General features: G+C 44.6%; 1 protein-coding gene across 3 annotated transcripts in view; it reads right to left on the bottom strand.

Annotated features, from left to right (window-relative positions):
• Window positions 1-14,708, bottom strand: part of LOC141019331 (BAR/IMD domain-containing adapter protein 2-like) — a 66,972-nt gene that overhangs the window by 47,073 nt on the left and 5,191 nt on the right. For all 3 annotated transcript variants that reach the window (XM_073494214.1, XM_073494215.1, XM_073494216.1), the window contains exon 2: window positions 2,438-2,513. In XM_073494214.1, the coding sequence (XP_073350315.1) occupies window positions 2,438-2,513 (76 nt within the window). The remainder of the gene's footprint in view (window positions 1-2,437; window positions 2,514-14,708) is intronic.

The raw sequence follows: 14,708 nt of genomic DNA, 5'->3' as shown, positions 1-14,708 counted from the left end.
AGATTTTTCAAAGTGATCTCTAAGCAACAGACACTTTCTTCTTGCCGATGCTGCTGCTTCTGTGGCATGTGTGTGTGTTCATGTGTGTGTGCAGCTGAAGGGTGGCTGAGTAGATAAGCTGGATCTGTATGGATACTTTACTTGTGCCTAATGAAATGTGTGGTGAGGGGCTCACAGAGACAGACGGAGAGGATTACCGGATCTCTGATTGCGAGGCGGGCAGACAGTCAGCAGGGGAGGGGCTCATCTCGGAGCTACTGATCCATCACTCATCCGTCACTCCGGAGGAGAGGAGGAAGAACCACACATCTCTTAATCAGGACGACGATCATTTCCTGCACCTACATCGTCCTCATCGTGCTGACAGGGGGCTTGTATAACGACTTCCAGGCTCGTGTTTGGTAGGCAGTCGGAGTCACTCACTTGTATACATCTGTTGCTTTGACACCTACCGAACGCTGTTAGATTTAGCGACTGACTGCTGTGTTGGAACATGCCCATATCCAGATCTAAGCAGGCCTACCCAGGAAGACATTTTTGGCATTTTCATGGTGGCTGGTGTTGAATCATTTCAGTGATTTCACCATATGGGTGGAAGTATTCTCCTCCCAACCCCTGCCCCCTGCACATCAGAGCCTCTTAGTCCCTTGGGTCGAGCCAATCCTGCAAAGTGGGTCTTTAATGGCTCAACGAGGCCCCACCAGTCTGTCTCCTACCTACACCAAGGCCAGGATTAGTTACAGTGTGTGTCAGGGGAAAAGAAGCACAGGCTTGGGGAGGGGGAAGAAGCCTCTCTCATTTCTGGATTAGCTGGATTAAGGGGGTTCCTGCTTTGTGTTAAGGGGTGACGGGCGTTTTGGGGGAAAGTTTTGGCACATTGTTACAGAGTCAGTAACCTGACGGGCTATCGACTGTTACAAGGAACTATCTGGGAAGTTGTCTGCAAAACCAGTTTGGAAACGGGCAGGCACTGGATGAACCATCTGTCGATAGTTGATCGACAGTGGAGCCAGTTGTTAAATCAAACTCTTGCCTGAGCCAGTTGAGAGAAGGGCATACACATCTTTGTCATCGGGAACAACCTTCAGCGCCGTTCTTTACTCTTTCAATGAAACAAACTCTGATATAACTGATGCTACATCAGCTACGCTAACCTCTCTTCAGGAGCCGCCATTTTCAAATCAACAGTTGCTTCTTTTGCTCGTTGTTACATCTAAACCAGGGGTGTCACAATTGCCCAAATCGTTGAAGGTTCTCAGTCACCCAGGTCATGGTCATTCTAAGTGCTGTATCTGGACTTGTTTCTTGAAGACGTTTCACCTCTTCTGACTAACTGTAGGAGAGTTTGCAGAGTTTAAAAGTCCAGCTGCCTTCAATACAGCACTTGCAATTCCCCAAATCCATGATTTGATTTTAAGCACCGACAGCGATGCCATTGTTAGACCATCGCATCTGAATTTGTAAAGGCCAACAGATCATTGATTTTATGCCCTGGCAACTTTCTCCTGGCGGAGAAAGAAGAATATTCACCAAAGCATAGAAATTCAGCTTGCTACAAAGATCAGTTTCTCAGTGAAACTCTGTTCCCAAATAAATCTGTCAAGGATCTCTGGTACTGTTATCAGTTCTGTTCAGTTCTTCCCTAATAAGTAAACCCTCTCCTCAAGACAAAACAATAAACCCAACATCGCCGATGCTGTTGGAATCGGTTGTTCGTTCCGGGGCAAACAGAATAAATGTCTGCTCGAGCTGCAGGCTGTTGGTAAGTAAGCCCTGTCGTCTTTGAATTGTTAAGAGTGGATTTTTTTTTTTATCCTTTGGGCACGTACAAGTAGGCGGAGGTGGAGGGGGAAAAGAAAAAACACTGAGAGAATCACCAATCCTGCTTCTGATTTCAATGACTGAATCTAAAAAGCCCAGTCTGATTGAATTTTGAATTGACTGAATTGAAATCGTGCCATTCCTGTTTCCTCATGTCACTGCGGTTCAGACAGAAGTGCACAGCTTGAAGCCGGGCGTGATGGATGCTCGAGATGACAAGATCTAAGAGTAAGCATCCGTTGAAGGTGCGACAAACGTATATCTGCACGTTTTCCTTTGTGAGTTAGACTGTTGACAGCGAGCTATCCTCACCTCTGCATCCGATTAGAGGCCTTTTGTGTTTTTTTTCTCTGAATACACATCCCCCCCCCCCCCTTACAATTTACAAGCCAAGCCAAAAAAGCTGTGAATAACATGATAAGGCCTGGCCCTTTGGCAAGAAGATAAATATCCTCCTCCTTTTTTTTTGATAGTAAGACATAAAAGACAGATAGGTAGATAGATCTATACATGGCGAGGAGAAAGAAAAGAGAAAGAGACGGAGAGAGAGTGGGGGGCTTGGCCGAGTGCCTAAACCTGCAGCGAGAGAAAATAAATGAGAGAAAAAAGGACTTACTGGCGAGGGCCTTCTCGTAGTTCTTCCCCATGGCAACAAAGTTCCGTAAGCAGGGGTTGAACTGCTCCATGATGGTCTGAAAGAGAAAACAAGAGATGGATGGGAGGTTGTGGGTTTTCGCTTATCAACAGAGCAGGGGGGTCAAGGGCACAGCGGAAAGAAAAAAAAGACTTGGACGTTGCTCTATTCATTCTCCCTGGCACTTTTCTGCTTCTCTGACGCACACATACACTCCTTCAGCTGCACATAATCTGTCTCCTCGCAGAGTAAACAGCCATCGACAGACATCTCTGGACACACTCGGCGGTTGTGCCGAATGTTAATGAGGAGCAGGAATGGTTTCCTTCCACCCACGTTCCTGCCCCCTCTCGCTGTGAGAAATATACTGTAAGTCCAGGTGGGAGGTTGCGGGAGAGGATGGGGGTTGGTTGATGATGGTGGCGGGGGAGTGGGAGAGGTACTCGTGGACTAAAAAACAAGCTCGTGGACGAAGTGGCTGTGAAATTTGCATTGGCAGGGGATGATGGACAGGAAGGACTAATTAAGGCTGCTGGAGGACAGGGCAGTTTATATTCAACATATGGACGTGATATATGATGCTGTTGGCCACAATTCATCAGATTCAAGACTTAAAATTACTGCTGTGACATTTCATTTTAATTATATCAGCAGTACACCGGGTTACTGTGGAGATACAGAGTCGAACTACACCGCAGGAGGAGTCGGTGTAAAATGCACGAGAATGCACGATTGCCTGACATCTCGCCACCATCATCGTTTCCTCTACCTCTCTGCGCCCTCTCCTCCTCCTTCCTCCTCCTGTGCTCCTCCAGGGCTTCCTCCAATTAGCCGGTCCCCAGTCAGCGAGTCAGGAACAGCCAGGGGACAGAGAGACAACCACAACACTGCTGCAGCAGCACTCCCAAACACAAGCCATCAATACTGCAGGAGAGCACTTAATAATCTACTTCTAGCCTGGATCCACACCGTGGCACAATATCATGGCAAGGTGCCACTGGTGTCAAGCCCGGCAGCTCCACCTGAAAATCGTCTTCAGTCTTACTTCAGCATTTTTTTTTCTTTCTTTCGCCTTCATCTCGCTGCCTGACGTTCGGTTTAATGAGAGTCATGATTTGGATAGGGCGGCATTGTGCGTGCTGTGGCGTGTATCCTGTCATGAGTCGTAGTTCAAGTGGCTCGAGTACAGCATAACCCACCTACAGTAGAAACACCAATGAGTCAGACATGAACCACTGATGCTCTCATTAGCAACAGTAACTATTTTACTACGCCTCTCCATGAGTGTGCTTTCAACTAAAGGCCCGGACAGTAAAAATGAAGGTGGAGTCAGTCACCATCAGCTACAACTGCAGCTTGCCTGCTTGTATGTTGTTTCTAACACCATAGATTTGTACATTTGTGCTGGTATGATCTATTTATTTGCACTCACGTTGCAATTTTAACAATATGTCACCCAGGGGAAGAGTCGCATGAAGCAATTCATCCAATCGGCACAGACCTCTCATCAGCTACAACACTTTGGTATGTTCAGGTAGCGCAGGACTCCTCGGTGAGGTTATGTTAAGTTTGGAAACTGAAGTACGAGGACATTAAATATCACGATCCCTATTGTCCGCCTCGTACGATACTGCCACCATCTTGGCCGCCACCGTGGCCAAGAGAGAGTATCTAATAAAAGATGATAACAATAAGTCCGGACATACTGACAGCTGCTGTTATGTAAAAGGATGGTGCTGCCTGGGACCGGCTAAAGGTTTCAGTTATGGTTTTCAGAGTGATGAATGAGATCACGTCACATATGCGGCTGTTGGGTGAGTAATCCTTCCGATTATGTATCTTAAAAGTCAACAGTTTTATCACAATTGATGGATCAAACAATGATTTGTCTCTCTACGTTCACTACCACACATATTTTATCTTAAAGCAGGTCCATGGTCCACCAGAAGATGAGGGACTTTGCCTCTATACAACGGAGAAAAACTGGATCCAGGAAATGTTTTATCTTAATCATCTAATCGTTTACTCTAGGAAGGATATAACTTGTAAAAACACATTTTAACTTCACCTTAAATCGGTCCTTGGTTGTTGTGGCAGAAAAATGTAAATGAGTAACAACAGCGAGCACAAAGAAAAAAGGTGAGCTGTTATTCAGGTCCCCATGGCGATTGGCTGGCTGAACTCTGAGGTCACCATCCTCCCCGTTTAAATCCCCCTGCTGCCGCTAACTCGCTCTGCGCCTCCAGCGAATAAAGGCCTCGCACAACACACTGAGGAAACTTATTCTCTAAAAAACAAGTTGTTCCTGAAGGAAGATAAAGTTCTTGTAAAGAAGAGCACATACGCTCTACAGAGTGATAGTTTTTTTCTGCAGAGGTCATCATGTCAGCTTATTGATGAGCATTGTAAACGACTCCAGCGGCAACTGGTGTTTAAATCAGCTCCTTTCTACTTACCATCCTGCTCTGTTAGTCTGATATACTAGAAAGGATTGGAGCATAATTGGGGGAGACACACACACACACACACACAAGAAGGTATCCCCCCTCTCGCTCTGCCGCGGGGAAGATAAAAGACTAACGCATCCCCCGGGACCTCGCCAGGGAAATGTTTACTCCTTAATGTTTCCCGGCTGCGCGCCTGATCCTGATGTAAACCGCATCTCATTGAGGAGGACGTGAATGTGTTGCAAAATCACACGTGCATTCATGCCTGCATGTGTGTGTGCATGTGTGTGTGTGTGTAGTCGTCGTGCACACGCCTACATTAATACGAGGCTTTATGATAAAAGAGTGGTGGTGTTTCAAAACTGGTGGGAGGATTACATAACAGAGCGAAGCAGCATCATTACGGCACAACTCTCCCACTGACGGGGCCAAAGGTAGCTGACACAGGGCCTGGCCGCCTTTCTGCACACACACACACACACACACACGCACGCACGCACACGCTGACCTACTGCCACTGGATAAACATCACAGCTGCTGAACAAGAGTACGTAAAGAAATCACCGCGGATGTACCTTTTTATTATATAAGAGACATCAATTACATGCAGCTTAAAAGGGAAGTGGAGAGTGAGGTAGTTTCTTCATCTCTTCCCATTGTTGCTAAATTTGTCATCCCAGTTCTCTTGTACTACATTGTTACCCTAATTGTGGCAGCTAATTGGGAAATGGGGCCAGGAGGCACTTCAAGTTGTGTGACAAGAGAGAGCGAGAGAGGAAGACAGAAAGGGAAAGAGAGAGATTAGGTAAGTGATTGAGTAGAAAATTGCGAGGACGGAATATTTTGTGAATTACAGACAAAGAAATATAATCACACACTGTATATTCCCTCTCCCCCATTCAGACACCGCTCCGTATCATCTTTCAATTAAAGAAATAATAAAATGAGAAACATGTCACGGCTGAAGTGTAATCTTTTTTTTCCCCTTTTGGAGACGGAGGGAGCTGTCCGTCTTTGTGGCCGCCTCCACGAGGACTGAATTAATCCATTACCAGCAATCGGGGTTGAAAAAAAAATTAAAGCGAGACAATTAAAAAGGAGGGCAGAGAAACGTCTCCTCCTCAAAATGAATCAAATCTGTCCCGACGCCCATTTGTGCTGTGAGGTGAGACGGGAGGAATATGGAGAAGTCGGGGAGCACAAAGGCTGACGATAAGCAAAAAAAAAAAAAAACATTAAGTGGATTTAAATGATTTCTCCCCACGCGCTCCGACCAAATGAATTTCTCCTCGGCAATTGAAACAAGGTCAGCGAATATGAAACAGACTGTTGGTTCAAACTATGGGATGTTCATCCCTCTCCGCTCATTCTGTTGCATCACACACACACACACACACACACAGTAATGACATGCAAAGAGGGTAATTTCCAAGTAACACCAGCTGATTAGAACCGGGGGGGGGAATCGCGCGCAATCAGAAGCCAGGATGCCGTCATCTGTTCTCCTCGCGCCCTCCCCTTCGCTCCTTCCTCCTCGTTTCCTTTTTCTACACAGCAACCAGCCACCGGGCCTGAGGAGATGAGCCCTGGAGCCTCCACTTACTGTATGTGTTAGGACTGTGTCATGTGATGACAGGCAGCCGGGCCTTAATGATATAATCAAGGAGGAATTAGGGCTCGGCGGAAAAGCTTGAAAATAAAACTGTGATATTTTTAGGGCTATTTCGCAACACAGAGCAACAACTTACTACTAATTACAGCGACTTGTTCAGCGGCCTTCAAACTGTGACACGTGTGATCATGGCTCTGTGATCAGGTTAGCAATAATACCTAATATACAACATCTGGTTACATCTCACAGTCTGGTGAGGTTTAGGCTTCAAAACTACTTGGTCGGGTTCAGGAAAAGATCATACACAAATGACATCATGTAATATAACTTGAAAACAAATTACTCTCAGTCAGAAACGGGATGCCAACCCCATTCTTTGAAGGGAAAGTTCAGTTTGTGACCCAACCAACCCCTAACTCAGACTTTTCTTGCTCTTTCTAGTCCAAGAAGAAGACAACTCAGTTAGTAGCTACCACAGTCTGCGGCTACTACTGCTGAACAAACAAGAGCGAAACACTCGACCTGCAGGGCGGTAGATATTGCGATAATATCGTTCCTCTGGCCCCAATAAACCTGATTTTAAATATTTTGAAATCCCTGAAAGCGGAGACTAATGGTACTTTCGCAACATATGAGGACAATGAGATTTCTGGTCAGGAATGCGGATGAAATAGCTAAGTAGGTAAAGGCAAGTATTAGAAAAGTAGAAGAGTCCGGTAAGTTCAGAAAATGACATCACTTTAGTGTAAAGCAGCCTTTAAAACGAGGGAAAGACAAAACTATACAACAATGTAGATAATGTGCAGATGGATGACGACCACACAGTGAGTCTTTCCTCTCTAAATAAGGAACAGTGCAGTTTATGATGGGTCTCAGCTGGCTGTAGGACAGATCCGACTTTTAGCACAAACCAATTACTGTGAGAAGATACTCAGGTTGCGGCGTAATCTGCTGCCTGGTTGACTCCACTGATTGATGAGGAACAAGGACGGACCAGAAGAGACACATCAGGGTGTCTCACCGCCTCGGCTTAACGGTTTCCTGGGGAGAAACCCCGTGTCACCAGAGTTACAGCACCACGGCGGGCTTGAACAGAACCATCTGAAGAGAAACTGCTGATTGTGTCGTGTTGTGTTTTGCTATCATGTGAAACTAAAGGACGGAGCCAGCGGCAGTAATTGTGTTGCAGAATGTTTACAGGAGAAGAAAACGCAGCGAGCCGGGCCAAAAGTTCAGTCGACACTTATTTTTGTCCAGCTCACAGTTTTAAACTAAACTCTGCAATATGTAAACATATGCACAAGAAAATTAGCTACAATTAAATGAAATTAAGATCAACGTTACTTAGTACAGCCTCGGGGGCAGCTTATGAGTATGCATGTGACTGCAGATCTGTTGCTCTTCATCTGTGTAGATTCCCAAACTCTTTTGCAAAAACAGAACAGTACCACAGGAAGCAGTGCACAGATCTCGTTAGCAATGATTGAACACACAAATCTGAACACAAGCATACTCCCTAATAAAAGGGCCAGATTTGAGGAAATCTAATCATGTAAAGAAGTCTGAACAGTCTATGAAGTTATTAAAGTAATTACTGCATTACCTCTGACGTTTGAAAACAGAGTTTTGGAGTCTTGTGAGTCCTGCAGTGGACTGGGTGGCGCACTCCGTTAGATTGGAGTCATAAATCCAAAAGTCCAAACATTTCCACTCACCAGATTTACTTTGGTTTGCTCCCATTGTATTCACATTCTCAGCTGACAATAGCAGACAAGACCGACCAAACAACAGAACTACATCATGCTGCCTTCAGGAGGCTGTCGTAAATGTCAGAATTAGACTCTAATTACCGCCTCACGGTTATACGCTTCCACACACCAGCAGTTCCTGAGCATTATGATGTCACAGTGAAGTGAAGACATGATACCCCTTCATTGTTTTAAACCATCATATGAACTGTTGAGTTTTGTGAGGTCACAACCAAAATCTAATCAGTTCATCCTTGAGTCCAAGAGGACATCAGTGCCAAGATATTCCCTCGATGCGTTCTTGAGATATGATGTTCGCAAACATGGGACGGACGGATGAAGCCAAAACATGAGGCCAAAAACAGAAAATAAGTGGCAGATGGAGTATGAGTGGGTATTTTGAACTTTACAGATGTTTGTTTTAGGTATTTCTTCTCCCAAGTGAGTGGGTTTAATACAAACTCTGCTCACGGTTCGCCCCTAAATTGTTTATGTTCTGAAGCTATTCCTTCCTGCTGTAACATCGGAGAGAATGTCAGACTGTTGGAGAGACAACAGCCGCTTGTGAGAGGTCGCATTCCCTACTAATCGTATTTCACCAGAAGAATGCCAATTTAATTTAAACATCACGCTCAAAAATAGACTCTTCTGTGTCTCGACTTCTCCCAAATTTCTCGTTAAATTGGACTCAGATTCAGTTCCATGTAAACTAGTGGCATGATTCATCAAGAGGGCCACACAACAGCGAGAGATATCTAAAAAATCTCTGCAGAGCTACTGTACAAGTGAAGGGAACGCAGCCAACTTCTTGTTGCAACACAGCTGAAAGGTTTAGAGAACTTTCTAAAAGTAAACATAACCAAAACACACAGACTGTCACATGCTTATTTCAGAGCAAAGTCCAGGTATCCACTTTGAACAGATGCCACGAAGAAGTTTGTCCTGCTTGCATACTTTAAGTCTCAGTGATACTGCGGTAGGCACATGCAGCATGTTGCTCTGGATGCCAAGAACACCACGTGAATATGTGTGTGCCCTGTCCAAGTTGTGTTGTGGAGGGCGAACCTTTACAAACATCGTGAGCTGAGAGAAGACGCTGTACAGTTTGAGAGCAGCTCTCGTGTTCCCTTTGTTACTGAGTGTATCGCTGAGCATCAGTCATGACGAACACAGACAGCGATCCATACCGAGCATGTCAAAGACATTGTTCTGATACCTTCACAAAGTGACAGGCGCCAGTTTCAGCCTTTGCTCTTATGTTACAGATACGGTCGTTGCTTATATCATGCAAACACAAGCTGAATAAAAATGGGTGATGCTAACATGCCAGCTAGAAAGGATGTGTTGGTATGTGTTCAGAGGCCGTATCCTATTTTGTGTGCTGAGGACTTTTATTCTTTTAACAAACAAAGTATTGGAGTTTCAAATTCTGGTGTCGTGACAACCTTAACGGAGTCTCAAGAGACACTGACGGTAGAAAACTGGCCTCTCGTGATCTCTCTGTCCGGTTTGAGCAAGCAACATTAAACGCTGGTTATTACAGATGACTTATAATGAGCAGCAGGGATCCAATTATGGGCTGGAGCCACAGGTGTCATAATAAAACTCATGACGCTGCAGAATCTCGGAGAGGATCATCAGCACTCCTCTGTCAGTGGAAGTGTAAATCTTTGCATCGAGCTTATTGTGCGCTTCTGCACCTTTTGTGATTATGTAACGTGAACATAAAAGACAAGAGAGTTTTATATCGGCTATATTTCATCATTTTTCATTATGACTCTGCTTGTCCAGTAATGGTTCCAACGTGACTCATTATCAGACAAGAGCTGTGCTCACCGAGGAAATTCAACTCTTGCAAAAGGATCCATCTTTATCTCCATATATCCTGAATCACCTTTTGCTAACATTTGTCCACTTGCAAGCATACACATGTACCATCTTGCACTTTGTTACTGGGACTCTGACAGCTTTGTGTAGAGGAGAATTGGCCTGCAAGCTACTGCTCGACTGGGATTGTACAAGAAAAAACAGCCTTATCCTTTGTAATAATCTTTCAAGCGCGGCATCTGTAAACACCCTCAAAATCTAGCTCATTGTATCCCCACAAACAAGGTTAAATCAGATGTGGGTAATTACTATGGATACCAAACTAAAAACAGATAGGGAGCCAACTATTTATCATTTATTTATGCTGGGGGACCTTATGACTTGGGAGTACCTTACTTAAGACTGTTTTTGACCAAGAAAACATCTGTATCTCGTCTGTGATGCAATAAAAACATTTACTTCTCGACAAAATGTAAGATAAAGTGATTCTAGTTTGTTTTACTGCCATTTTAAAAGGTCCAGTTGTAGGATTAAGTGTCATTTGGTGGTGAGGTTGCAGACTACAACCAACTGAATACCCCTCACCCTCTCTTTTCAAGCCTTTAGGAGAACCTACGGTGGCTGCTGAAAAACGCAGAGTCAGTGTTTGGTCTGTCTGGTCTGAGCTCGGACTCCATGGAAGAGGACCCCGCCCTAAATCCCACACATTGTACCTTTACGAGTTTCTAACGTATATTTCAGAGATTATTGAGACATTTTCAGGTCATTCCCGGCCCAGTAGATGAAAAATGCTCCATCTTTTCCTCTGTCCCACAGTGCAAGGAACAGTATTACACTTGAGTAAATGTTTGTCACCAGCAGATATAATATTACGGGCTTTACCAATAAAAATAACAGCCAAAAGGCACAGTTCTGTCAGTGTTTGCCCCCCAGTTGTCTGCACAGGGTCTCAGGTGTATATAAAGAAAAATAAAAAAAAGCGAGCCACCTCTCAAACAGGATCTCTGTCCGGCCCCCACCTTCGAACTGCAGAGTCTCCTCTGACTGAGCACAACAAATCATCTGCTCTCCAGAGACAGACTATTTACTGCGTTTGTTTGCTTTGCTGTCATCTGCAGCCAGTGTGACGACCACCACCCCCCCACCACACACACACACACACACACACACTCGCTCATACACACTCAGCCCCGGCATCAGCCACTCAACTAACCCAACACAGGCGCTGGTTACCACAGCAACCAAGACCCAGACTTATTTGCTAGCTTTAGTTCTTTGACCAGCAAAAGACCTCTTCATTTTGGTGGAGGGAAGAAATGCATTGCTCTGAAATCTCTCCAAATATTGTTTTAACTCGGATCAATTGTGAAAGCAGGGAGGTAATAAAACGGACGGCAGAAACTCTCCCCCAAAAATGACCGTCGAATGAGAAAACAACACATTGTGCAGTGAACTTCATTTTCAGGCCGGGGGTTAGATGAAGAGGACATCGGCAATTTCACAATTTGCACAGCACCGTTAAAGCCTTCAGGAAGTCTATGAATTATGGATGTATTGTGCGAGGGGTCTCACAGCTGACCTCTCTGCAACATTCAGATCTCAGCACAGTTCAAAACAGTCCGAAAAACCATGTATCTAATGCTTAACTAACTGGTTTCATCACCGCAACCATGTCACGTTCTGCTACGACATGGATATTGCAACACCGTCATTAATGTTTTACAATATTAAAATCAATGTGCTTTACTGTGGCTGTGATGACATGCAGCTAGATGGCTCAACATGCACTTCAAGACATAAAGTTACACCCAACTTCTCCACTGCTGTCTGCAAGAACCAACAGAAACATTCCCATCTACTTCCACCATCCCAGGAAGTGAAGACCCAGTGGATTTACTTTATTTTTGACGGAAATGTTGCCAACTGGATGACTCTTACATGAGTGTGCTTATGATTTTTCTTTGGGCTGCTTTCTAAATGAGGCACAGCAACATAAAAAAAGCATGTGCTTCAAAACTTCAATCTCAAGGATGGAGCGTTACTAAGTTCAATCTGGAACCTGTACGTGTTACCATTGCTTCTAGGTTACAGTGGTTACAGTTTATTTTGCAGGTTAGCCTGCTGAACTTAGTGTTAGCACATTCCACAGCTAATGTGGCTAAAGTCCATTGTAGCACGCTGAAGTGAGGTTGGAGAGTTTGGCATTAAGGGACGTTCAAGAGAGATTGTGTGAATGTCCAATCACATTTGAAGCCAATTAAACTAACTAGAGTAGTAAATAAGATGTTTGATAGACATGCCCCGTGGCACACCGACTATTGTACTTACTTACTTACATAAATACACCACAAATAAATGCGGTTGAGATGCCTAATCCACGGAGGATGCCATATCCACTGCCCTCCACTCAGTCTTCACACACCTTGAGAACGAGAACAGCTACTGTACATCACAATACAATCTCATTTATCTCAATCTCAACTTAATATCCTGGGCTTGAATAGTACACTACAAGACTTCCTTTCAAAAAGACGGTTCAGACTGTGAGTCACAGCTCCTCTACTTTAGTGCTCAACACTGGAGACCCCCAGGGCTGTGTACTCAGCCCCCCTACTGTTACTTACATCAGGCAGGCTACTTTTTATGCATATTTGAAGCTGCGTTTGTGTTTCTTTTTTGTTTTTCCTTCTTGAGATTTGCTCCCTTACACTGCCAATAGAGTAAAAACAGATAAAATCATGTTGGAGTGGAGTATCCCTATTAATTTTGTAAAAACGATATAATACTGTCACCGCAAAAACAAACAAACAAAAACGTGATATGAATTTTAAGTCATTTTGCCCACCCCTACCCAAAATACATCTACATCGCCTTTTATATTCCCACAATGCCACTCTTTGTGAGTGCTCAGTCAATCTGAATGGCGACGTGGAGGAGGCACTATTTTCCACCGTCTGTCTGTCTTTTATTTTATACTGATGCATCTCAGCCGGCCTGTGGCAAAAATGCTCATCCTGCTACACTGTCCATTAATTCAGGAGCATCACTTAAAACGAGAGATGCAAATGCACTTTGAATTTGAGAAGAAATAATAAATTAACTGGAAGTACGTGGAGTGCCACGATAACACTGGAGTGTGTCTGCATTAGTCACTTTACATCACAGTGGCAACAAAAGTTCACCACATAGAAATATCTCCAGCAACAAAAAAAAAAGGAACATCCAAACCTTGTGGGTAAAAATGCAAGACGAATTTCCTATTTTGTGTACAATAACACGGCCGGTCTGGGGCTCAGAGACACTGTGGTTGCCTGCCTCAGCTCGTCTAGTGGGTGTAGTGTGGCCAGTGCTGCTGAAAGTAGCAGCATCTGCCACAAGGACGTACAGTAACACTAGCCACAGGCATGTTAACTGTAGCCCGTGACCCGTAAATGTAAGGGCCATTGTCCACTGCCACAGTACTAACTGAAATGTTCTGTCTCTGCCTCTGTGCCTGTGTAATTACAGCTTCACCCTCTACAGTAATTAGGGACTATTTCAACAAGGATGTGGAATGTCTCCATCTCCTTCTCCCTCTCTTCTTCTTCTTCATCTCCTTCTCTCTCTTCCACCCCCACAATAAAGCAATTTTAAACGCTTTCTATAAAGCAAAGATCATCCTTTGGGGTATGCAGTTTTTATTATGTGACAGATAAGTAATACCTTGGACGATATCCATGTTAGCAAGGTGACTTCAAAAACCTTTATTTCTGTCGGCAAAGGCTACGAATCTTTCTTTGCAGTCAATACAGTGTAGCCTTGGATTTTTGCAGCGAGCATCTCCAGTCTCAGTCCTTGAAAAAAAAAGCAGTGATGAGTAAAAGAAAAGAGAGAATGTCTCTAAACCATCCGCCCCCGGACGTGCAGAGAAGGTGGGTGTGTGGAGCAATAGTCCTTCTCTCTGCATCGCAGTCAAAGGCACAGGGAACAAATCTGCTGTTCCACAGGCAATGAATGTTATGATATCTCCTGCAGTGCATAATGCAATCTTTTTCAAAGCCCTGGGCACCGGCAGGCGTAAACTTGTTGAAACACTATATTCTGGAGGCAGATGTTTCGAGAGCCGGAGTCATTTTAAACTCCATTAAATTGCATATTATAAAAGGCAAGTGGCGCCTGATGCGATATGCTGCTGGAGAACGGGTAAATAAAGTGGGTGGCGTCGCGGTGAAAGTCACCTCTTAATGCGAGACCACAGGGACGAAACACCGCCGCTGTATACACAGCAGACGGAGCTGGTTTACTCTGGACCCCCTTACGGGCCTGTTAGGAAGCGTTTTTCATCAATTACGACGGGCTCAACATCTTCCTTTCATCTCCGTCTGAAACTACCTCCCCTCTCCGCCGCTTTTTTCCTCCCTCTCGCTCGCTCGCCTTTCTCCAGCCCCTCCAACGACTGCGAGTCTTTTTAGCACAATGATATGACAGAAACACATAAGAATAATGGCACGTTGTTGCTAAGAGACCACCTGTTCAGATCTCCCACATGAGATTGTGGTGAAACTGTAGTCCTCTTAGCATTATCAGAATATCACTCATTTGAGTGTAGTGAATGTCACGACAATACTGCAACTGAGAGA

This window comes from Pagrus major, chromosome 23 (genome assembly GCF_040436345.1).
Source record: "Pagrus major chromosome 23, Pma_NU_1.0".
In the NCBI taxonomy this organism is placed as follows: Eukaryota; Metazoa; Chordata; class Actinopteri; order Spariformes; family Sparidae; genus Pagrus; species Pagrus major.
The sequence above is the reverse complement of the archived record's forward strand: the minus strand, read 5'-3'. Positions and strand labels throughout refer to the sequence as shown.